Consider the following 27822-nt stretch of genomic DNA (forward strand, 5'->3'; position numbering starts at 1 on the left):
AGCCTGGGCATGATATCGTGGCCCTCGACCTGACGGTCTGGTCTGGAGCTGCGCTATTAGAGATGAGCGGCTCTGATGGCTGGCCGGCTTCCGCGGCTCCTGGCCACGTGTGGTCGCTACCAGAGTCGTGAGTCGAGAGAGCGAGTCGCGCTTCTCTCTCCTGATCGATAGTCCTTCGATCGATTCGGGGCCCTTCGGATTGCTTCGTGCAAATCCGGCTCTGCTATCTCATTCTCTCTTGTTGCGTGTGTATTAGTCAGCGCCGGCTATTGTCACGCTGCTTTCCTTTTGCCCCCCCCCTCTCTCTCTCTCTCTCTCTCTCTCTCTCTCTCTCTCTCTCTCTCTCTCTCTTACTCTACGTTTATGCTTCGCGCGCGGCATTACCAATCCCTAGGTCGATAAAAACTGAGAAATGACTATGATGCTCCCTTAACTGCGTCGTCACTTTATTGAAGTTTTCAAAAATTTCAAAAACTTTGAAAGCTCAAAGTTTATTCTTCCCTTATTTGTGGGCGTGAAACGTATAAGGAAATTAAATAATATATTGTGTACCAAGTGCGTAAAGTGGGCTTTTTAAGGGGGAGTGTGAAGTTTGCAGTACAAGTACTGCAACCACACGAGGCCAAAAAGCCCACTTAGCTCTTGGTGCACACTATATTTTTTGTAATGCATGTACTGATTTCGGCGTTTACGTATACGCACACACACACATGTACATAATCATATACACACATATATATACATATATTTGATGTAAACTACTCACCATTTTCTTTAAAAAATTTAATAGGTACAAAAAACGCGAAAATCGTGCTTGTGTTACAAAAAGATATTTTAGTCCCACCTTCCGGGTCAATAAAATGACCATGTAGTTAAGGTGTGAATAAAGTTCACATGCAGTTTAATATTAGCAGCAAATAGATATGATTTGTTACATCTTATGCTAGTCCTCTGCTGTCGCGCGTTTGAAAATTTTCTTTCTTATAATAGATGCTTCTGCCTCTGAAGAGAGCAGGGAGCATGCGACTTAAAGTGTACCGCGTAAAGCCGCCTTTTATACAAGAACACTTTCAATATACTATTAAGAATCTGCAGCGCATAACACATGCATTAGCCGCTGAAGCATCATCGCCAAAAAGTGGCAATGCAGTAAGTACGGAAGAGAGAGAGCTTTTTATAATACGGCAAATAGCTATACCGTGTGAAAGTGTGTGTAGATATACATGCTCGCGGAACAATAGATGTAACTTAATCCACGTACGTAGCTAGCTGCATGCTCGCCAGTACATTATAATATTTTAAGGTGTATATACTAATGAATGATATTCTTCTGCGGTGATGTGCGTGTGTGTGTGAGAGAGACAGAGAAAGAGAGAGGGAGAGAGAGAGAGAGAGAGAGAGCTCCCGATGCGGCTTGACCTTGAGCTGCCTACTAGAAAAAGCTTGTTGCTAGAAGTAAGCTGCCCGGATAGGAGCAAACTTCTCTCTCCTGCACCACTTTCAAGTGCAATTAATAGAAAAGTGTAAGTTTGCTCTCTCACTTGCGCTCTTGCTTGTCAAAAAAGTGGTTTGTAACGAACGGGAAGGGCAATTTCGCTGTTGCCAGACATAGCTCTTTTTCCCCTCTCCCACTAGTTGTAGAATATACTATTTTGTACCTTTAGCGCAATACTTTGTCCAGGCACTGTCGGCATAATTAGGTGTTTTCGGAAAAAGATGCTACAGTGCCATAACAGGAGTTAGTGATCTGAGTAGAAAAAATATGGTCATTTTTCTACCAGTAGAGACATCTGGTTTTGAAAGTGTGTTTTTCTTACATTATTTACATTCATTCTTCTCAAATTTTATATTTGAATCAAACTATAAATAATATTTTTTTTTCTCTTAATTAGGTTGTTCGAGAAAAATTTGAGGCTCATCGACAATCAGTTCAAATTCTGAGTATGGAACCAAAAATGATTGCTAACACTATACCTACTGGTTCTGCAATTCAAGAAAGTCACGTAGTTATAGAGTTACGCAATCTAATGAAGGAGGTTAGTGAATTTTACGAATTAACATACATTTTGTAGTCTCATCTAATAAAAATTATCACCTAGGCAGAGACCTTAACAATAGAACAAGATTCTATAGAATGCGAATTACAATCTGTAAACGTCGATATGCAAGGCTTATTTTTATCTGCTTTAATTAAAGATGGAGTTATTGATGAAAATAATTTAATCACAGAGAATCTTAATATTGCTTACGGTTTATTACAAAACAAAATTCTGGAAATAGCTTCGCGCCAAGAAAAGCTCATTGAAGCTATTCAGGTAAGAAATGTTGTTACTTTCTGATTTGATCTATTAGAATTAATCTATTTAATAATCTGCAAAAAGAATTTACCCAAAGTAATCAAAATATCTATATTTTCCTTGAATTTCAGGCATGTTAAAGCCTTTTTACTATAGTACGTTACATTATATAATACACTTACGTGTAATAAATGAGCAGATCGAGCAATAAATAATTCAACAAATAAATAATGAAGGATTTTTTAATGATTCGGCAAAGTAATACGATGAAAAAATTGTTACGGGGCTCGTTTTGGTGGCTTGCGTAATGTCACGTTTCAGTGATGCGCGAATCTACCCGATTTCGAACCTCGTTACAGCGTGTATTTATATCAAGTTTTTAGTACTTTTTGCTTTCTCCAAGAGAAAGCTTTGTGATGGTAAAAATTAAGATATCAAAGATTTTGATAGATTTCGATGTTTTTGAGGTTCCAGAGACAGGAAAAGTGTTTATTGAAAAATGTTTCTCTGTATGTATGAATGTATGCATGTGCATGCATGTGTGCGCGAAAATAGTTACCACGATAACTCTCTAAGGCATTTATATTTTTCGCTGAATTTTTACAGGCTTATCAAGTAAGATATGATAAAGAACTAATTAAATTTTGGAGCCAATTCACAAAGATAAAGCGTGTTTGAAAAAAAATTTTTTTTGTTAATTAAAAAAGAGATACTAATTTTTTTTATTCTGTTTGTAGACTCTAATGCTCATTATTATTATAAACTTTAAACATAGAATTATCTCTACGAGCAATTTCTATTATTTACTGTATGGCCCCGATGTTTCGAAAGATTACATCTTTCCTCTTCAGGGCATCTAGAAATTACAAAATTTTACACTAATTACTAAAGTATTAGAACAAACGAATTTGAGCTACAAAAAAACGAACATGTTAATCGATAAAATTAATGAAACAAAACTTCCTTGTCACGTGTCAACTACAAGCACAATTGTCCAGGGTATTGCTAAAACCGTCAAACACGTTAAATACAGTAATTGAAGGTTTTATTTATTATTACTTCCGAATGCAATTGTACTTTTTGCTGAAACTTTACAGGTTCATCAAGTATAATCTAAGGAAGACGTGATTAAATTTTGAAACCGATTTACTAAAGCATTGATTGCATTTTAAAGCCGTTTGATTGAAGCAAAGTGTGTATTTTATGTTCTTCGTAAACAATAAAAATTTAATATTTGGACAAAAATGGTTTCCGAAATTACTCTTGAATGCACTCGTATTTTTCGCTGAATTTTTACAGGTTCAATAACAAATAACTGACGAAAATAACGTGCTTTATACATTTTTTTATAAACATTTAAATTGTAAAACAATTGTATTATATATATATATGTGTGTGTGTGTGTATAATAGTTGTTTTGAGCTAAAGTGAGATTCAGCCCCCCTCACCCCCCTCGCCAATCCTCATTGACTCCCTCTCGCCCCTCCTTTTTGATCCCCTCCCCTCTACCCCTCCTCAGTCATGCTTCATTCAACATTTTTGGTAATAATATTAATTATTATATTAAAAATTCTATTTTTTTCCACGCTACCCATAAGGTAAATAGAAAAGCGCGTTTTTTTCTCTGATGTCAAAAATTTTAATGTTTTAAAATGAGAAATTAATATAGAATCTCATAGTAATTCGAATAAGCAATTACGTATTTTATTCGTGAATTTGTAATACTTAATTCTTTAACGAGCGGTCGCGAATTCATATTACGTGAGCTCGTTTAGTCGCGCGTGGTGCTGCTAAGTCGTGCGTGGAGGCGCGCGTGAGACACTGCGCGTGAAGGTAGACTAATTCGGGCTTGCGACCAGTAAACACACGTACGCGGAGACCGAACTAAAGTATCCCGGTAAACGTATCGTGTCGACGAGCATTATCGGAGCACTTTACTCCCATAGCTGACACCTTCGATCTCAGCTTGACGTCCAGAAGCAGCTACCCAGGAGCCTTCCGAGGAGTGGAGCAGCTTGGCTAGGAGGGACGCCTCCTCGCCACGAACAACCGGATTCCGTCGTTTGACCTTGGTCACCGGAGGTCGTACTCGACGCGTGCTTTGCATCTCCGTATATCTCACGACTCTCTTCACGCGACTATAAAGACGCCGAAGCCGAGATTTGTGCCACCGAATCCTCGGCTTGTCTACCGAACACCGTCCTCTCGCGTGACGCGTACGACTATTGTAACCAATTGAAGTGATCAATATATGCAACTATTCTATTCACAAGTTTGCGCGTTGTGCTGTTACTTCCTATCTCCTGTTCGTTCACTCGATAGGTTAGACTGGGATATAGCCACGGCATCGTCGTCTTTGTTGGCAGTGAAGCAACCCTGTCCGCGCCGGACTTGCCGTGCATTTTGTATACCCGAGAGACTTGGCTGCATTGCACGGAGTCGTCATTGCACCGACGGCTAACGTTCGTGGGCGACTCCAGCGTCATGAAGAGATAGTCGTATCGTAGTATTTTAACAGATAGAGAAACTGCTCGGTGGCATCTTTGTGGCCACCGTGCACATGGCCAGTTGCCCCGTTACAAACTGGCGCGTCAACGTTGCAGGTAACGAGCAAAAGCGTCAGAGTAGGTGGGCATTAAAATAAATTCGTGTAGCGAAAAGGAAGAATCAGCTTCTTTTGTGGAAGAAAAATTTCGTCGGGGAAAATTGAATCGAATGCGAGCGTAGCAATAGCACGCATAGCGAACAGCGGCGAGAGGATGATGCGATAGATTCTCTCGGCGGATCGGCAGAAATAACAAGCCTAGTGGCAAGCTGGTCCGTTTTCGGACGGAGAGAACTAGCGAATTTTGTTTTTGATGTGTGACGGAAAAATGACGGACCGAATTGATAGATTTTTAGACAAACTCGAATCTAACATAACCCTGGCGCAAATGACTGAAGCAGAGAGGATGGCGCCTCTGCTTTTCGTATTTACAGGCGTAGCCGCAGAATGGTACAAGAACAACAAAGATGAGTGGCAACGCTGGGAAGAGTTCTATACGGCGGCAACAAGACGGTACAGCACGAACAGGCGATTCCAACAACGGACGCAGAGAGAAGATACCAAGGCGCGCACGAGTCCGTTTTGTGACATGCCTGGGAGGCATGATGAAGGAAATAAAGCCACAACCAAGCCTGAAAATCCAATTAGACCTCTTACATAAAAATCTGAGGCCAGAACTGCAAAGGTCGACCCCTCGTATGAACTGCCACGTCTGGGACAGTTTCCGAAGAAGCCGAAACTGTACTGGTGAGCGGACAAGAGTACCGCGTGCCACTACCACTGGAGCAAACTCTACTAGCATCGTTTGCGTACATCTCAACGACGAAACGCAAAGTGGTATAGACAATTACCGAAAAATTACGCAACGTTGGGCGAGCCTTTGACTCGGCTGGCAAAGAAAGATCAGCCGTTTGTTTGGGGTGATGAACAGCAATCAGCATTCGAGACGATAAAAGCTCTTATCGCCTTGGCTCCAGTACTGCACTGCTTGTCCTTCGATCAGCAGTTCGTCATACAAACCGATGCAAGTGGTACGAGGCTCGGCGTTGTGTTCACGCAGTGCATAGACGGACAAGACCGAGTACTCGTATTCGCCAGCAGAGTACTCACCCCCACAGGGAGGAATAACACGGTCAGCGAACGAGAATGCTTTGCCGTGCTTTTCGCCATACGCAAGTTTCACCAGTACATCGAAGGTTATAAATATAAATTCATAACAGATCACAGCAGCCTAAGGTGGTTATGCAATCTCTGTCAGCTGAGCAGAGTAGAACAGCGCGCGCCACCAGGTTTCATGGGAAAATGTATGGTGCAAAGGCCTTGGTAATGCGTACCCGGAGATATCACGGGCCCCTTGCCGAAGTATGATAAAGGCTACGAGTACGCACTTATCTTTCAGGGTTTGTTTACTTGATGGATATAGTGCGTGCCACTTTGCAATGCCAACGGCAAAGCAATACTTGCCACACTCAAGAAGAGAGTGATTTTGAGATTCGCTGAACCCGAGTAGTTTCACTCAGATAATGGTACCAAATTCAAAAACAAGACAATAAACGAGTACTTAGCAGAGCAAGGAATCCACCACTCATACTCACCGCCATATCACCCGCAGGCGAATCCAGTAGAATGAATAAACCGCACTGTCAAGAGAGAAACTTCCACGTTTACTCAAGATAATCATCGAGCATGGGACGAGTACCTCAACGAGATAGCGTTCTCCCTCAAAACCGCAATGCATGAATCTATGGAGGCTGTGGAAGTGTGGTAAAACTGGTTTCCCTGTTTTACCACACTTCCACAGCCTGTCCGGCGAGTCACAAGATCACCAGGCGGCATTTTTTGATGCCCGCCGACTAATGCCAACTTACAAGGTTGGCGACGCCAATAGGAGACACGTATTGTTGTCTGCGGCGGAAGGCATCACGACATAATTGGCTTTTCCGTACATAGACCCATATACGATTACGGCCCAAGTCGACTTGAATACATTCGTAAACGTAACCCTCTAGCCGACCGCGCGGGCGACCTCGGAAAATTGTAAGGGCAAGCGCGCCGACGGCGAATTAGCAGGATGGAAAGTATAAGCTTGGCCCATCTAAGGCCTCGACTAAAGCAAATCGGCCGAAACAGCCAAAGCCGACAGCATTATCATCTCGAAAGACACGAGCAAGGTGCCGCACCGGGCGATTGACATCATCATAATATATTACATTAACATCATCAACATATACTAGCTAAAAACTCGCTCGCTAACGCTCGCTCGTTCTATTTAAACATTGGTTCAAGTTTTAAATATATATATTCCACAAATTTATGATAATAGAAATATGAAACAAAAACAATAATAAAAAAATATATCAATATTTAAATATATTTTTTTTTAAATCAAAAGTAATTGCATTATAACATTAAAACAATACTGATTATTTAAATTTATGCGATTTGATGTATTAAATATAATACCAAAAGGATTGCATTTCATTTACCAACCTTGAAGAGAAAAATCACGTGATTTATTACACAATCAATTACGTAATAGATTGCTTGAATTCTTACGTTCAATTAATTACGTAACTACATAACGTGATTTTTCACGTGAAAAATCATGTCAGAAATCATTCATAAAACTATTTACAAAGATCAAGTCATCCTCTTCCTCTATGTTAAAATGTGTCTGGTAGTCTCCGGCTATAAGTTCACTTTCTCCCCAAAACTACCCCTCGTTAGGGGCTAGGGTGAACCGAAAGTTTACCGGAAGTAGACCGGAAGTTGACCGGAAGTAATAGGAAAAAATACAAAATGACACGGAAGTGACCGAAAATAACCGACAATGGACCAGAAATATACCAAAAATAAACAGGAAATAACCAAAATGATGCATATTTGCTGTAGTACTCTTAAGGGATAAATTGGAAGTAAATCAACAAATATTTAATAAAAATTATACAAAGTTTGAAATGTATTATTCATAAACTGTAAATAATTTTGAATCCTTTCTTATACATAAATAAATAAATATATATCTACACACACACGTACACACATAAATACATATACATATATACATATTTTAGTGTTAAAATATTAAATTATTTAAAATTATGCACAATTCTAAATGTTTTAGTATTAGTATTTAGTATTCTAATACTAAAAATTACATCAATATAATTTATTTTAAAAAATGTACATTTAAATAAATATTTAACACAGTATACAGTACACTTCAAAGTTAATGTGACAGTTGAATTTGAATAATAAGTATGGGCTATATGATAAAACAAATTAATTATTTATTGATCTATCATCTGTGTATTTTATAATATCCCATCTATTGATCTATTATCAATAAGGTATTATAAAATATTATAATGTTTTAATCAAGTTTTTTTGCTATTTTAATTTAATAAATATACTGTAACGATGTGCGAAATCGGGTAGATTCGCGCATCGTTGAAACGCGACGTTGCGCAAGCGCGAGGCAAGATTCGGGGCCTCGCGTATAAATCGCGGTCCGTCGGAAAGGGAGATAGCTTCCAGCCATAGGTGCGAACGCGTCAGCTCTCGTGTGTGAGACTGACGGCATCGAGCGACGACTCATAGCGTGCGAGAGAGTGAGAGTGTGTGTGAGATCGCGAGAAGAAGACGTCCAAGTCAACTCCAGCTACGAGAAGCAAGGACGACCCGGCCTGTCGATCAGCGGCCAAACGAGAGGACGTCGGCCTCCGCGGGCGTTGCAACAAGCGGTTGCAACGCAAAACTGAGGGCTCCGCACAGGAGAGTGCGGAGAGGTAGTACACGTGCGAACACGATGTTCGCGAAGCAGCTCTAGCAGCGAGCTGCGTTGCCATGTGGGTAAATCACGGACGTTGACTCCGTCGCACCGAGAGATTGTGATCCAGTTGAATATCACCGAGTTTTTCCCCGAAAGCGAACCCCGTTACAATACAATGTCATTGTTATCCACATCCATCAGTATGATACTTTCAAAATGATGGTTACAATTATTAGTTGTTTTATCAGCTAAACTTATTATTTATTTATTTATTTATTTATTCATCCAGAGTAATAAATACATTTTATAGTTAACTCCAAGATATACTTGGTATATCGGGGTTAACTGACATCCTATAGAGGTAGACACAGCTACCTGTACATCGGTCTGGTATATATACTTAATAAAATGATCTTACAAAACTAACTTACAGAATAAAAGACTAACAAAATGAAAATCTCACTAAGATTGCACCTCTTTTCTTTTTTTTTTTTTTTTTTATATTACAATATATGAGTACTGATCCATTTCTTTACCTTTTCCTTATTATCATTTTTCGAGATATCTAGATGTTTTAGATTTGGATTAGATTTAGGTAGGCAATTAAATACTTGTATCGCTCTAATGTGATTATTCTTATCACTAACAGCTTTAGAGCATTTTGGCGGTTTAATAATTTAATTTAAGTTTGTTTCTAGTTATAATATTTGACATATGCTGATTCTTAAGTTCATTATAGTGATAGATAACACATTCATAAGCGAAAATTTGTTTAAGATTTAATGGATTATTTTGATCAAATTTATTTTTGTTTATAATTTTTAATATTCTATTCTGAGATCTTTGTAGTAACTCTAGGTTGTTTTTGTACGCACCACCCCATGCAATGTTTCCATAGGTTATTATGCTGTGGAAAAATGCATAGTATATAATTTTAAGAATATCGGTTTGCATGTACTTTGACAATTTATATAATATATATATTAAATATTTAGTTTTCTTTATTATATATTCAATATGCTTACCCCATTTTAAATTGATATCAAAATTAATACCCAGATACTTATACTGTTCAACTCTGTTCAGTTCAATACCCTGTATAAATATTTTTATATCATTCTTTTTTGGAACACTATCACAGTAATTTCCGAATGTCATATATACGGTTTTACTTATATTAAGAGATAATTTGTTAAGCAACAACCAAGTAGATATATCCTCTAGGTACATATTCATTTTATTTTCCACTTTGGTCCAAGTATCCTCAGTTGTATAAATAGCTGTATCATCAGCATATGAGATTGTACTTTCAGTCCTATCTACAAGCAGGTCATTGATATATATTATAAATAAAAGTGGACCAAGAATTGTCCCTTGTGGTACTCGTACTGTCTCATAACGGCTGTCCGCTGTTCCTATTTTAACTTTTTGTTTTCTATTACATAAGTAACTAATTATTATTTTGTGCGCTTTACCCCTTATACCGCAGTTATACAATTTGTCTAGTAAAATAGCATGATTGACCGTATCAAAAGCTTTAGCCAGATCTAGAAAGGTAATTGCTATTGGTTTGCTTTTGTCTAGTTTACTGTAAATTATGTTCGTGATATAACTTAAAGCATCTTTGGTACCTATATTTTTTCTAAAACCATATTGATTTTTGGCTAGTAGATTAAATTTGCCAAAGAAGGATTGGAATCTGTTATATATTATTTTTTCTAATATTTTTGCTAAATTAAATTAGATTTCAAGGCATCCGGTCATATTGATTTATCTATACAAAGATTAAATGTGTGTGTTAATGCATTGACAATTAAAGGTGATAGTACTTTCAGAGCTTTGGAGGGAATATTATCAATTCCACCACTTTTCATTTTCATATTCTGAATAATTTGTAGTATTTCTGAGTTATTAGTTGGTTTGATAAAGATTGTATTATTGTTTATTGGACGTAATTCTAATTTTTTACCCTGTGGGATAATAATTTTGTCGCTTAAGTCTTTTCCTATTTTACAAAAAAAGGAATTCATGTAGTTGGCAATTTGTATCGGTTCTTCAATTGTACAGTTTTTATCTATCGCTATTTTATTAATTGTTGTATCCTTTTGCGAGTTTGTTCCTAACTTATTCTTAATGTCTTTCCAAAGTTATTTAGTATTGTTACTGTTATTCGTAAGGAAATTTCTATCATGCCTAAGCTTTGCTTCATAAATCAGCTTATCTAGCCTCTTGGTATAGTTCTTATACTCTACTTTAATATTATTATTATTTGGTTCTTTGCGCATTTTTTTGTATGATTGTTCTTTTTTCTCGCACGAGACCATGATAGCTTTAGTGATCCACTCCTTTCTTGGAGTTTTTTTTACTTATTTTCATATTAATCAGATTTTTAGATTTTTCTAAGCAATCATGTATCTTGTTTATTAAGTAGGCTGTAGCGGAGTTGAGATCATGGATTGTTTCTATGATATGCCAATTTTTACTGCTAGCTATCCTCTGTAGTTTAGTGTAATTATAACAATGGCGAACAATCTCTTTTTTTGGTTTAGGTGGTTTATTCAGCTTTAAGAAGATTGGGTAATGGTCGGTAAATGGGATCATAAGTTTGAATGATATAGTGTCAATAGATTTAGTTTTTATATAGATATTGTCAATGCATGTTCCGTTTCCACTACCGTTCTTAGGTCTTGTCGTGTGTCTAAATCCTGGGGCAAAACCCTTTTCTAACATGTTATTTAATAGTTCTTGGCTATAATTATCTTCTTTCATAATATCTATGTGAAAGTCACCAATGATTAAGTGATTTTTAAGATTTTTTTTTATATTGACGTATGTTTTTAAGTTTGCTATTAATTCATTCCATGCACAAGGTGGTTGAAACAGATACACTCTCGGTAGTAAGAGTCCATCCACGTCGACTGCAGCAAGTTCTTTGATAATTATATTATTTGCATATTTGAAGCACTAGACATCCACAACAATCTCCACAATTGTGAGTCTAAAAATCACAGGAAAAAACATTATTTAAAAAAATTTGTTTAATAAAATTCACAATAATTAATTAAAAATTACAATGGTTGACAACGAGCCATCACTTTGCACTAGACACTATACACAAAATGCACCAATTGACCAGACGAACGATTTGCAGCCGATTTTATAGGCAGAGATCAAGGTCAATCCCACCCGTTCGAAAAATTTCATGCGTCCAATGTCCATTTTCGTCGTTTATTTTAGCAGTTTCTTCAACATCAAGCCATTCAGCATTCTCTAATAGCTTACTTTGATTTGAACTATATGAGACATAACCTTTTATGACACTGGTTATACCAACATTCTTACACTTATCGATTTCAATAGCGTTAATTTCATAACGAATTTCATCAAATAAATAACATATAGCATTGTTTACCAACTTTGTTGCTGATACGTTTGTTTTATCTGATTTTTTTATCTTTCCACAAATATGTAATGAACTTTTTGAAGGCATAAGACATAAATCTTGCTGTTGAATTGATATATGTATCTCATCACTATTATTAAAATTTAGTGAAGTGTATGGTTGATGAGCATGTATTTCGTAGTGAACGATGGATTCGTCAAAGACGATCGGCGTCTGTGCACTAAGAATCGCTTCCATTTTTTCTTCTATTGTTTAAACGACAACAGCAAATAAGAATACAGCTTATTTGATCTTTTTTACAGTTTTTCTTCTTTTTCTGACGTCTGCGATCACTTTGAATCCGAGACTCTTCAGATACTGAGCGTTCTGAGGTGTTAGACCTTTGACTACTTGTTGATGAATAACTTTCTTTTGACATGGTAGTCTGTTTATATAGCCTAATCACACCTTTGTGTTATAAACAATGCCCATAACGTGACCTTCTTGATGTGTAGTCTAATAGTGACTACTTATCCCCGAAGATTTACAAGGTCACCGTTCTGATCAACAATACGCAACTGTAAATAGTCAATTATTTTCACTGACACTGGTAAGTAAATTATTTGTTTTGGTACTTCAATAATTTTATATCCCGGCGGCACAGCGGGAAAAAATTCGTGTATGGTATGAACTTTGTTTTGATTGATGTACGCTCCTGATGTTATATTACATTCAACCGTAGAGCATTCACTATGAGAATGGATACTGGTAAGTCAGATACGTGACTTTTATATGGTTGCAGAACACGTTGTGTAAAACCAACTAATCTTCCTATGGAATTTAGTGGTTGAAAATCAATCTTATGACTGCAGTATATTTCACTACGTAAGGTATTATTGTTTGGTTTTATGCTAAGCTCTATTTCTTCAGATTCAAGTTGCTTTTTCAGAAAAAGTTCAGTATCAGATATTTCATAGCTACCAACTGGAAGCTCAATAACTTTATTGCTAACATAGAATTTATTTTGTCCAAGGTCAACATTTGGTATAGAGTTGAATGTAAGTAATTCAACAAGTCCAAGAACATAACTTTTGTCTCTACCGAGCTCTATCGGTGGAAAATAATGTGTTTCAAGTACTGATGAAGTATCTGATAAACTGAGAGTCAGAGATTCATTCATCTTGAACACTCAAACGTAACTAAAAATATATGAGGTTTATAACATCTTATATAGATGATAATTATCAGGATGATCTAATAAATCATTTAAAAACTTGAGACAAAGATGAGCACAAGAAAAAGTATTATACTCTTGATAACGTTTGTAATTATATTTAATAGTATCAAGGTTCAAATAATTAATTAAATCTATAGGCGGTCGCAAATCACCAAAACTTATCGAAGTACAAAACGTTTTTACCATTCTTGCGGTACGCTACCCCATGTGTACCAGGGCGAGTATTATCATCAAGATTTACAATAGCGCTCTATCTAAACAGAGGTCCGCTAGCTGGAAGTGCAGTTCTCATGAATACTCCTCAAAAGTTAGATATTTGTAATTTTTTAGCAAATTTTTGTGATCATAGTCTGTCAATGGATGCTTAGGCAGCTTTACTTCAACGAAGTTTTTTTTTCCTCGTCGAGCTATTTTTTTCTTCTTGATAACCTGTTTTTTCAATAGTATTCCGTAACCTTTATGATGAGGTTTTAAATATAAACCTTTTCCAAGTCCTTGTGCTTCCAATTTTTTATTATGTCGCTGCTGTTCTTCTAGTTGTTGCATAGCAGCATTCGCTCTGTTTACAGCTTGCGCTATTCCAGCAGCACCACCAGCTAATGAACCAACTGTTTTAATCGTACACAAAACTCGAATGTGGAAACTGTTTAGTTTGAATGGAAATCATAAATGGTTGCAAATTTTATCAAGTTTATTAAATCAATATAATGATACTAAGCATCGAAGAATTGGCATTAAACCTAGAAATGTCACAGTTGATAATGCATCTATTATATATAACAAAATCAAGAAGCGAAAAGTTCCAAATCCATTATTTAAATGTGCTAAATTCAAAGTAGGTGATAGAGTTCGAGTAAGTAAAAGTAAACAGATTTTTGAGAAAGGTTATACACCCAACTGGTCTACTGAGATTTTTACTGTTGATCGAGTACATCATACGGGTCCATATACTTATCTCTTGAAAGACTATCAAAATCGACCGATAGCTGGAGGATTTTATGAAGAAGAACTACAAAAAACGAAGTGTCCGGATGTCTATTTGATAGAAAAATTTGTTAAAAAGCGCGGTAATAATTACAATGTAAAATGGTTAGGATTCGATGAAACACATAATAGTTGGATAAGTAAAAATGATTTGTAATGAGGAAAAAATTAATAAACAACATTTATAACTAATTTTGTTTTAATTTATTTATATATATATAGAGGGTGACCCAATTTAAACGGGCACCGCTCATAACTCGTCAGGGACAGCCACAATCGAAAAAATGGTAGAGACCAAAGTTGTAGGATATCGAAGGGGCAACCCGATGGTGACCTTGGATTTGACCTTGAACGCGTTTTTCAAGGTCATTTGAAGGTCAACTTTGGATTTTTAAATAGGAACCCCATTCTTTTATTGCGGGAATGGAAAGAGCGGTAAATTTTACGTTCAGAATGGTATGTTCGGTTGCGGCACTGAAGGTCATCGCAAGGTCATGCAGCCAGAATGAAACCCCGCCTACGTAATTCCTCTAGCAACGCCAAATTAAAAAAATTGGTAGAGATTAAAGTTGTAGGATATCGAGGGGACAACCCGATGGTGACCTTGGATTTGACCTTGAACGCGTTTTTCAAGGTCATTTGAAGGTCAACTTTGGATTTTTAAATAGGAACCCCATTCTTTTATTGCGGGAATGGAAAGAGCGGTAAATTTTACGTTCAGAATGGTATGTTCGGTTGCGGCACTGAAGGTCATTCTCAATGTCCTGCAGCCAGAATGAAACCCAGCCTACGTAATTCCTCTAGCAACGCCAAATTAAAAAAAAAGTGGTAGAGACCAAAGTTGTTGTATAGGGGGGGGGGGGGAGAATTGTGACCTCGAATTTGAGCCAGTCCTACAAGGTCATTTCAAGGTCAAATTATTTTTTTTCAAACAGCACCCACTTTTTCGACTCCGGATCCTGAAAGCGTGTAAAATGTACTTTAAACGAAGTAGTAAATTTAAAATAGAAGAAAAGATTTTAATCATTTAGCGTACCATTTCCTGCGTTTTGTCATCATTATAAAACTTGATGTCCAGGACCCACGACGAGGACGTAGCAGGGTGGATTTTTAGGTCCCATTTTGATCCGGCCGATGAAGGCAAGACGTGAAGACACCGGCCGATTAAGGCAAGAATCATAGCCCGGCCTATGAAGGCAAGACGTGAAGACACCGGCAGATGAAGGCAAGACCATGAAAAAATCACTTTATAAATAGAGTTTAAGCTTTACCTAATTAAGTGTTCAAAAATCCCTCCATGATGTCTAATACATAGTTGAATTCTTCACTCAAAGCTTCCAACAGTCGACAGAAGCACATGCCTTGGTATGCCTCTGCAAGTATTAATGATTCTTTGCATCATATTTTCTCTAGTAGTAGGGGCGTCCGCATACACGCTGTTTTTCAAAAAGCCCCATAAATAAAAATCTGGGCTCGTGAGATCTGGGGATCGTGGAGGCCACTCAACATGATCTTCACCACGTCCAATACCTATCCATCTATTACGGTATGTTTGATTTAAAAAATCTTGAACATCTAAACTTCTATGCGCAGGTGCACCATCATGTTGAAGCCACATACGCATTCTGGTTTGTATATTAACATCTTCTAACAGATTTGGTAATTCATTTGTCAGAAAATGGAGGTATCTATCTCTGTTAACATTACCGTCAAAAAAGTAAGGCCCAATTAGATAGCCATTAACAATACCACACCATACTACAAGACTCCATTGATGTTGGTGATCGACTGCACGGGTCCAATGAGGATTTTCAATGGACCAATAGTGGGAATTGTGTCGGTTTAGTTGACCTGTATTATGGAAAGTGGCTTCATCGGAAAACATGACGTACCTGAAAAAATGTGGATCGTTTTGCAATCTTTCCTGTGCCCATTGGCAAAATCGTAACCTTCTTTCAAAATCACGTTCTGTTAGCTCTTGGGTCGAAGTAATATGATATGGATGGTAACGATGGAGTCTTGTTATTCTTCTCACTGTTTCTCTCGGGATGCCAGATCGTACTTCTATTTGTCGAATTGAAATATGAGGATCTAAATAAATCATAGCAAGCACCACCAATACTCGTGGATCATTTCGCTCGATAGTCATTACTCTATGACGTTGTCGTGATCTTTGAGGTCCTCGCCTCTCTCGCTATTCAATTCTCTGGATCGTACTTCGAGATGGATGATGATTTCTGTTTGGGAAACGCCTCCGATATAATTGTGCTGCTGCATTATAATTTCATCGACACTCTCCCAAAATCAATAAAATATCAACAATTTCGCTTCGACTATAGTCCGGCATATTTACTTAGATTATAAATATTACAAAAATAAAAAAAATGACTCAAATCACATATTTTCAATTATTAAATAAGTATTTGAAGTCGATAAATATCTAAATAAATTTAAAAATTCTACTGCATTACTAGAACTTAGACTGTTTTCTGCAAAAAATAATAAATAAAAAACTACTTAAACAATTATTTAATTGCAAATAGTAATTATTAATTTTTTATTATAAAATAATTTATTGATTAGGAAGCTTTTATGAAATAGATAATAAATAAATATTTTGTAATTCCAAAAGTGTTAAAAGTAAATTTTAATAGATAACTTATAAAATAGTTAAAATTGTATTTTAGTAAAAGATTTATTTTAACTTATTAAATTTTATGAAGAGAAATCAAACTTATACATACATTTAAAATATGGGTAATTAATCGGAATATTTAGCTCTTAAACAATATTTTCTAGAATAATCGCTATGACTTGAAATTATATCAAACATTTTTTAATTTTAAGTAAATTGATTCTTCAAGAAATACCTTCATTACGTATTGCAGAACTTTTTTTATACAAGACATTAATGCAAAAATTTTAATAGAAAATGTATATTCGTATTATTTTTAATATTAAATGAAATAATCTCTAAATAATTATATTAACTGTTGCCAGTAATTGTATGTATAATCTGTGTGACGACATGGTATGTATTACAAACTTTATAATTCTGCTTATACATATGTATTTTCAACATGCGTGTTTACATGCATGTGTGTATAGCATATGTATACAAACATACGTATGTATGTATATCTATGTATACTTAAAACAATAATAATTTATGAATAAATTAAATGGAAAAACAACAACGTTATTTAAAAAAACATAATGCAATTTATTTCTGATTCAAATAATAAATGTGTGTAAAATAAATATAAAAACTTTTTTACTTTATACTTCGATGTTTTACTTTTTCTTTTTCTGTATCGATGGCTTTTTATTGTAAAATTCTATTCATATTTTGGCATTACGGTTTATCAATTTATGATTTTTTAAAAATAAAACATTTAATATTTTTTTTACGTTTTTATCAAACTTTGACGTTTTTCTACAATACTTCGATGTTTTACTTAATCTTTTTCTGTATCGATGATTGGCTTTTTAATAAAAATTTTCGTTAATATTTTTGGCGGAAGGCCGAGTGTGAGACTCTTTCGACAATTTTCGGAGGCTATTTTTATTTTTGCAAATCGAAAGTTCGGGCGGCAGGTACGGCGCGGGGCCGGGGCGCCTGCTTGAAAATCATTCGTGAGTTAAGCGTCGTAGGGGAAGGTTCGACATAGTCGCGGTGGCAAGACTGAGCGCGGGACTTATTTTAAAAGGCTTATTTCGGGAGCCATTTTTATTTTTCGCACATCAGGAGTTCGGGTAGGTAGGTGGCGACCACCTAGAGGAGTCATTCGCAAGTTAACCGTCGGAAGGGATCATTCGGGGAATAGCGAGACTTATGTTTGGACGCTAGCGAGGGCTCATTTGCGTCTTGGCCGCTGGACAGAGAACATCTAAGAAGGGATTTCATCTCGGATACAAAGTAAAAGTAAAGTTTGAAAAAAATAATTTGACCTTGAAATGACCTTGTAGGACTGGCTCAAATTCGAGGTCACAATTCTCCCCCCCCCCCCTATACAACAACTTTGGTCTCTACCACTTTTTTTTAATTTGGCGTTGCTAGAGGAATTACGTAGGCGGGGTTTCATTCTGGCTGCAGGACATTGAGATGACCTTCAGTGCCGCAACCGAACATACCATTCTGAACGTAAAAATTACCGCTCTTTCCATTCCCGCAATAAAAGAATGGGGTTCCTATTTAAAAATCCAAAGTTGACCTTCAAATGACCTTGAAAAACGCGTTCAAGGTCAAATCCAAGGTCACCATCGGGTTGTCCCCTCGATATCCTACAACTTTGGTCTCTACCAATTTTTTTAATTTGGCGTTGCTAGAGGAATTACGTAGGCGGGGTTTCATTCTGGCTGCATGACCTTGCGATGACCTTCAGTGCCGCAACCGAACATACCATTCTGAACGTAAAATTTACCGCTCTTTCCATTCCGGCAATAAAAGAATGGGGTTCCTATTTAAAAAACCAAAGTTGACCTTCAAATGACCTTGAAAAACGCGTTCAAAGTCAAATCCAAGGTCACCATCGGGTTGCCCCTTCGATATCCTACAACTTTGGTCTCTACCATTTTTTCGATTGTGGCTGTCCCTGACGAGTTATGAGCGGTGCCCGTTTAAATTGGGTCACCCTGTATATATATACAGGGTGGGCCATTTTAATCAAACCAGTCTAATAACTCATAACTTCATGGCTTAACTAAATTAAGCCATGAACAGAAAAATTGTTCAGATGAAAGTTGTTCAGGATCAAGGGGGACATCTTTTTGTGCAATTAGTTTCGACCTTGAACTCAAATTTCAAGGTCATTTGAAGGTCAAATTTTTTGTTTAAATAGGAACCCGTATTTTTGATAGCAGATTCGGAAAGAACAGGAAATTTTACGTCCGAAACAGTATTTCAAAATTTTTTTTATGACCTTCACAAGGACATTTCAAGGTCAAATGTTAAGAAATACTGTAATTACTATTTAATCGCATTTTCTGATAGAATAATCGTAGTTAATGTACTTTTATGATGAATATTCAAACCCAATGTGACAATGACCATGAAAATATTTATCTAAAACAAAATAAATCCCAAATTTCAGCGCTACCCAGGAACAACGACGTGGACGTATTAGGATTATGTTCCCTTTGGGGTGCTTTTTTAACGTGAGTCCCCTTGCCTCTCACTAGGGTGCTTGTTTACTGTGCGTCCCCTTGTCTCTCACTAGGATGCTTGTTTAACACTCGTTAACAAATTTTTAGTGGTCAAAAGTAAATTTTGAAGTAAACATGATAATTTTAAATATCTGAGTTCTTAATGGGAGTGGGAAATGGAACGTTAAAAATCAATGTTGTCAATTCATTCACGGTCGAAGCAGAGTCAAGTAAAAGTTTAACGTTTCAAAAGCGTAAAAAATGGTTAAACAATTTAGGTAGGATGTTAAAAAATACATTATTTAAGATAAAATATTAAACAGCATTTTGCTTTTGTAATATTAAAAAAAAATTTTAATAATTGTATTTGCCAAAGTGCATCACTTCCAGTTTAGATGTTTCTTTTTAAGTTGAATTTCTTTAATCTAATATGAATTGTAACGATTGTTCTCACGCTGTCTTCAATTTAAATCACAATGTCTTAACGTAAGAAAATAAGAAGTTACAAATTTGATTTAAAAATTATACAGTTTGAAAATTCCTCCTTTTTTGTTGTCACTTTCTTATTTTGGTTTAGTTTCAATTTCAATAAAGAGTGAATGTAAATAAAATAGTTTTTCTTATTATAAACAAAATTTTCAACATGGGCGATTATCAATCCAATGAAATTGTTGATATGATAATGATCTTAGGCGAAACCCAAAACAATGCCAGAGCCGCGGTGCGACTCTACGCTGAACGCTTTCCTCTAAGAAGGCGTCCTGCTCACGACACATTACTCAGATTACTTCGAAGAGCTCGTGATGGACATCTTCGTCGTCAACGCAGACACCACGAATACAACGAAAATGATCCTAATGTTATAGCCGCCTTAGCAGCTGTTCATCTCAATCCACAAATTAGTAGTCGACAAATTGAAAGAGAAATCGGTATACCACGAAGAACAGCATTGATAATTCTCAATAATCTCCACTATCACGATTACCACATAAGATTAGTTCATGAGCTGAGGCCACGCCATTTTCTAATGCGTATTAATTTTTGCCAGTGGGCTTTAGGAGTTTTACAAAATGATCCAGATTTTTTCAGATTTGTTATGTTTTCTGACGAGGCTATATTTCGCAGTGATGTTCAATTAAATAGGTACCATAGTCACTACTGGTCACCTGTAAATCCCCACTGGTACAGGGCTATTGACCATCAAAACCGATGGAGTTTAATGGTGTGGTGTGGGGTCATTAATGGTTACCTGATTGGGCCATATTTTTTCGGTCAAAATGTTAACCAGAATAGCTATTTGGCATTGCTCAGAGATCGACTGCCAGAGCTTTTAGAGGATGTTGATTTTCGGACGTTTCGGACGTAAAATTTCCTGTTCTTTCCGAATCTACTATCAAAAATAGGGGTTCCTATTTAAAAAAATTTTGACCTTCAAATGACTTTGAAATTTTCAAAACTAATTGCACAAAAAGATGTCCCCCTTGATCCTGGACAACTTTCATCTGAACAATTTTTCTGTTCATGGCTTAATTTAGGAGTTATTAGACTGTTTTGATTAAAATGGCCCACCCTGTATATATACATATACATATACATACGCATAATTTTCCATTATATTTTTTTATGCTTAGTATTAACAAAACTGTGAGATTTTTTTTAAAAGCACTGGATTAATAATTACTCCCGTTCTTTCAATCCTCATTCTAAAACGTTGACGATCACATGCAGCCTGCATCCATTCACCACGTCGAGCACTCTGATATGCAAACGTCCATGTACACATATTATGAATCAAAACTTTATCACTAATACGTAGATTCTTATTTTGTTTGCTTGAGTTATTATCAGCACTTGATAACCTGAAATTAATTTATACTAATTTAAATTTTCTCATAATATTTCTAATAACATGATGTATTATTATTGATTTTATAAAGGTTTATACTCACTTTATTCTATAATGTCCCCAAGCGAGTGTTTCATCGCTGTCTGGTATCTTTTATCATCGTACGGACTTAGTGCAATTTTTTCTTGCTGTATGGTTTCAACATTGTGTAATTTTGATCTAATAATAGATTGCTTCCTTTTCAAAATTCTTTGATTTTGCAAACAGTCTACATAGTCATCAAAACAAATAGTTTTTTTCACAACTGACGACTTTATACCTTTAATTTTCTTTACAAAATCCACATTATCAACACGTGTGCTGTACATTTTACTTCTCAATCCAATGAATTCAGTAAGTAAAATTTCCATTGCATTCATCTTTCGTTAGTCCTACAACTTACTTATTCATACGTGGCATTCCAAAAACATTGTTTTCTGGATAATCTGATGTATCAAATCGTTCAATATTTGATTTAATATCTTCATACAAATAATTACAGGTTACTGCATAAATCAAACTATCAGTGTCTGTGTACAACAACGTACAATTATTTTCATACTTTTTTAACATATAATCATAATGAAAGCCGTACATAACAGTCTTTGAAATATCCAATACTGACAAACCAATATATAAAGGTTTATTCACATATACACTAGTCTTTCTCATTTCTATAGCAACTAAATTTTCACTAAATATTGCACGGCTATGAAAATTTGGTTTTGAAATGAGAGCTTCCACGCCATATCGTCCTTCCCACTTTGTCATGAGTTTTACATCAACATGCTTACGTACATTCTGCATAGTCTTGTCGTAAACAGCATTATTCATTAGTTTAAAAAGATTTTTTTCAAACTCATTTTCTGCTTTAGCTCTCATGGAACTATTTAAATCTACTCAATGAATTTTAACAAGCTCAAGTCAATTTGCTAAAGCCTGTTTTAAAGCTCGATAATGAATAACATAATTGTTTTTATTCATCAAAGTAGCTAATAGTTTTTCTTGCTTGGATCCAGGAGGTTTCATATGCTCTGGGCAGAAAGGTAATTCATTATGTATACTATGAATGTCCTTAGGATACTTAAGATCTACTTCCAAGATATATCCTTCAAGTGCATCATCGTCTATAGTTTGAACGTTTATATTTGTAAAATCTTGAATCCATTCAAATGCATCATATGGTAGAGATTGTGTCATTGCATAACCATAAAGATTATTAGCATCTAAATATATGAGATATACATTATCTTGATCGCATTTATAATGCTCTTTTATATATTTATGATTAGCTTTAACATGTCTATGAGAACATTGACTTAATCCTCCTCGGATACCACGCTCAATAAAAAGTAACATATCAATATCCGTGATCAGTTTCAATTTAATACCAGTAATTTTAAGCATTGCATCCCAGGTGAAGCCAGGTGTTGTATAATAATGTGCTGGATCAAGACCATATACAGTCAAACACTGATCACGAAAATTTTCAAAAACATCAGCTAATAGTAGTATGTCTGTTTTCATGTAAAGATCTAATTGATCGAGAGATGATGCCATAAAGCGGAATGAGTCGATGAAACGGAGCTTTATCACACTATTTTCAATATGCTTAGTAAAAGCAATATATTTTTCCTTTGTTAAGGAAAGAAGATCAACTTTGCCCGGAAAACAATTAGATATATCTTTGACTATAAAATGAGCATCATACCCACTTAAATTATGAAAAACCACTGGAATTATTCTTGAATCTTGATAGTTCAAATTACATCCAGCATGAGTAGATCCTCGGTATTTTAAGGTTAAGTGACAGTGATCATGAACTTTAATTCTACCATCTATCGATTTTTCACAAATATGATAGGTATCTGACTCGTTAAAAGATATTTGTTGCTCTAAACTAAGATTGGTAGGGATTTGGTATAGGATTTCCATATATATTATCTATTTGTTCAGCTATCAATTTCAATTCCTTAGCAAACCACAATGCTGGTTCTTCTCCTCGATAACTGCTAAATCGAGATAAAGAATCATCATAACTGCATTTCAAGAAATATCCAATGCTAAACATATCATGTTTTTGATATACTATAGTATTCTTTGGTTCATCTTCTTCTTCATCATGTTCTGACTCATTAATCGGTATTAATAAACATTCACAATCTGCATAGATAACAAATGGTATTTTTTCTTTAAATCTATCATTTTTAAAGGTTATGATATCATTACCAACTTTTGGTAATTTAACCTTGCAATCATTAATAGTCTTACATTGCTGCAGATGTGCTTCTAAATATTCTTGAGTAGAAAAAAAGTGTAGACATCGGTCACATATGTGAATCTTCTTCTTTGTACGTGTCAGAGTACTACTCACCAATCTTGATAGATTTTTAATGTAAACGTAATGATAATCGTTACAATTCGTGATACTATCATCATCACTATCATACATATCTTTTCCAGCTTCAATCAAAAGGAAATTAATATGATTTACTTTCTTTTCCGACGTAAGATGAAGCGGTACAATCTCTCGACCATCTAAACCAAAAACATTCACTGAAATTTCATTATTTTGCTTTTCGAATTTAGATACTTATTTCAAAGCTACTGGAAATTCAATTCCTTTCATATTTAATTGTCCATCAAATCTGTCATAATTAATGACTCTGTCAGGATGATCTTGGCGATAAACTGGATGAAGCACGGACAAAATTGCACACTTAAAATATTTATTGTCTGTATTTTTAACATTTATACAAGCTTTTTTTCTTTAATAAATTTAGGTAATGGTATAATATATGAACTACCACCTCGCATTGCGTTTAACTTGTTCATATTTAGTTGAATATTGATAATTGAATCTAATGTCCAGTCGGAATCCTTATCTTGAAATTCTTTGATCGCATTTAAAAGAGGTATTTTAACGTTCTCAATAAACCACTGTTTTAATAAAATTGATAAGAAAATTTCTGCATTAGATGTACTAAAATTTTTCACCTCAATTATATCACCTTCAGCACTTAACTTTTTAAACTTACACGATAAAACAGTATTTATTTTTAAAACGTTTCCACACTTTTTTAAAATCTTCTTTATACGTATTGTAAAAAGCTTAGATGAGTCATCTAAAAATGCACTAATATCGATATGCTCAATATTAGCAATAACGCTTGTACGCATGAGATTTTTAAAAGCACTATCTAAATTAATCCATTTTATACGTTGACTCAAACTTTGTGTGAGTGTTCCACCTTTTTTAACTATTAAAGTATTAAGTTTCAGGCGAATACACTCCACTCTTGCTGTAATGTGTAAAACACTTTGCTTTTGCTGCACTGTTAGACTGCTATTATTCAAGACTTTTCGCAAAGTTTTGAGAGCAAGCTTGTAATGTTTTTTCCATCGATCAAATACCTCTTTTGGATTATGAGACTTTAGAAGATTAGCTGCTTCTTCTAAAAACTTCAAGTCGGTAACACATTCGTCAACTAATGTCGTCATGATTTACTTTTTTATGTACACGAGAGAAAAGAAAGTGACTCTGCAAAGCTGTAGCGCTCCTATAATCCATGTTATTCAAGGTCAAAAGGGATTCTTACGAGGTTATTGATACGAATTCATAAAAGAGTAATGACGCCTGTATGACTGCTACCAACTCAGCAGAAGAATGCAGCGCCTAAACTAATATCATTTAAACTCATAATTAGACATTTATAGTATTCAGCAACTACGGTTTGAATCTATAATAAATCAACTTTTTCAAACAATTATAATTTTCAACAAGAAATTATCAAAGATTTTAGATTTTAGATCATAGTAATTAGATTTCTGAAAAATCGGATGAACTGCTTATAGTTGAGCAGCCGACTATCAATAATTCATTTTTATTATTATTAGGAAGAGGAATATTTATAGGAGAGCTTTTTGTTAATGGTTTTGATAGAAATTGTTTTTTATTAAAAGGAAGAGGAATGTTTACTGGGATTATTGACTTTAATATTGGCTTACGGGGGTTTGTTAGTGAGTTATATAAAATCGGGGAGGATAATGCTGATGTTATATATGAAGGTGTTATTGGGACGGAGGGATTTGGACAAGATTCACGGATTTCACGGATGGTGTAGGGAGTGACTTCAATATCTCATCATATTCGTCGGTTTCATCTATACTAATCTGAAAAAATACATGAAGTTTAAATATTGTTCAACAGTAAAAGAAATAATGTGTTGAAAGCAAAGAAAAAGTTTACTTACTCCAACAGGCATTTTTGATACTCCATTATAATATTCGAGATCAAACGTTGAGAAAAGTATCTCATCATCGATACTCATATAATTATTTAGTTGAACAAACTGCGGTGAATAAGGCATGGTGGTGGCATTTTTGGTGAATACTGCTGTTCCTGTAAAAAACAAAAACGAAAGAGCTTATTAATTTTATCGATAACTAAGATATATAAAGACATGATTATAAAGAGAAAATAATAACGTAATAATCCAAATACTCAGATATATATATGAAAATGTGTAAAACCTGATGATGTTGTTCAAGGGCCTGCAACTCTGATTGTAGATCGAGCTTCGATTGTAGATCTAGCTGCGGCTCTGACTTTAGATCGGGCTGCAACTCTAACTGTAGATCGAGCTTCTGCTCCGACTGTAGATCGAGCTGCGGCTCTTCAAGTGGCTCCTGCAGCTCTTGCGCCTATAAAATAAAAAATATGAATAAGTCAATCAAATTCCACATACACGCGCGTACTCGTACACACGTACAAATACACACGCATACATACACAACACATGTACACACGCATATACACGTACGCGCATACACACGTATACACACGTACGCACGCAGGCACGCACGACATACATACACATAGACGCACGCACGCACAAAACACGTATACACACATACGCACGCAGGCACGCACACATATATACACACACATAGACGCACGCACTCACAAAACACTATACACACATACGCACGCAGGCACGCACACATATATATACACACATAGCCGCACGCACTCACAAATCACGTATACACACATACGCACGCAGGCACGCACACATATAAACACATACGCACGCAGGCACGCACACATATATACACACACATAGACGCACACACCCACTCACACACGATTTGTACCGCGACATATACACTCATACTGTTTAAAATTAAAATCATAATATAACACTTTACCTGTCTTTCGCTTGTATTTGGAACAGCGGGGTCTTCGCATAAAGGAAAAAACTTTCATGTTAAGTTGCGAGCAAACAGAGGTAATGGTAAATCGCAAGGTGTTTTCGGCTTTTTCGTGCGCCTCGGATCTGGTCGCACTTCTCTCACAATTACTTCACCACTCTTTACCTCCTGATAGATTGTTGTATTATCGATCGATACAACTATCGTTGGAGACGTATTCTTTGTTTCGGAAATCATTTTTTTTTCACTTTTCCTCTGCTTCCGTTATCGCTGTAGACACAAAACTGCAGTACGCTACGGATGAAAAAAATATATAAGCAGCTAGATACTTATATGCCTACGAGTTACAGACGTCGGCATGGCAGGAATAATCGTTATAGATCATCGATTTTTTTACCCAGGGAACGCGGATATAAGCAGCCAGATGCTTATATGCCCGCGACTTACAGACGTCGGCATGGCAGGAATAATCGTTATAGATTATCGATTTTTTTACCCAGGGGACGCGGGCTGCTGAAAATGCAGGGTGCCGCTGAACGCGAGATGACACAGGGAAGGGGGCCGATAAGGCAGAACTGCCATACCGACAGTTACCGGCGTTGGGATAGTAGAAATGCCAGATCAGATGGTAAGTGGCGCAGAACCCGCATAGCCCCTACTACTGATATTTCTTTCCAAAAATATTATTTTGACACTTTGTGTGCTAAATTCGATTTCTCCTAGTTGCGTAGCGTGCGCGAAATGTCTGGTTTTCAGACTAGAGCGTGAAATTCAGAATTTCGCGCACGCTCATCTGCAAAAAACGAAGATTAGCACACTCGTGTCAAAAAATAATGTACGAAACTCGTGCGCGTAGGTGATCATCATACTCACTTTTTCGTCACCCTCGCAACGCTCAGGCGATAAAATGCACTCGTACGAAACGTACTTTGCGAACTCGTATCGTAATATACTATTCATATTAAAATTTGCTCTGAAAAGAATGTTATACATTATATTATACACTAAACATATCTCGAAATTGGTGCATGGTTTAGACTTAAAACGAGCTCAGAGTAGCTGGTTTTAAGTGTTGTCGTTTCGGAGCTTTGAATCTCGCTATCGCTCGCCTTCCTTCGATTTGCCGACGTGCTCTTTATTTTTAAAACTCTCGTATAAGGAGTCTCAGAGTGTGGGGTAGCTGGTTTTAAGTTTTGCCGTTTCAGAGCTTTGATGCTAGCTCACGCTCGCCTTCTTCCCATTAGCCGACGTGCTCTTTAAAAAAAAAACCTATCGTGTAAGGAGTCTCGGAACGTGGGGTAGCTGGTTTAAAGTGTTGCCGTTTCAGAGCTTTGATGCTAGATCTCGCTCGCCCTCCTCTG

The 27822-nt window shown here is 36.0% G+C and overlaps 1 protein-coding gene across 4 annotated transcripts in view; it reads left to right on the plus strand.

The window, feature by feature from the left end:
• LOC100113816 (programmed cell death 6-interacting protein) overlaps positions 1-27822 on the plus strand; it is a 374789-nt gene that overhangs the window by 206334 nt on the left and 140633 nt on the right. For 3 of the 4 annotated variants that reach the window (XM_031928159.2, XM_031928162.2, XM_031928161.2), the window contains 2 exons: positions 1893-2036; positions 2100-2315. The exons of the other annotated variant lie outside the window; for it this stretch is intronic. In XM_031928159.2, the coding sequence (XP_031784019.1) occupies positions 1893-2036; positions 2100-2315 (360 nt within the window). The remainder of the gene's footprint in view (positions 1-1892; positions 2037-2099; positions 2316-27822) is intronic. 4 annotated transcript variants of the gene reach the window in all.

Source organism: Nasonia vitripennis, assembly GCF_009193385.2.
Source record: "Nasonia vitripennis strain AsymCx chromosome 4 unlocalized genomic scaffold, Nvit_psr_1.1 chr4_random0004, whole genome shotgun sequence".
In the NCBI taxonomy this organism is placed as follows: Eukaryota; Metazoa; Arthropoda; class Insecta; order Hymenoptera; family Pteromalidae; genus Nasonia; species Nasonia vitripennis.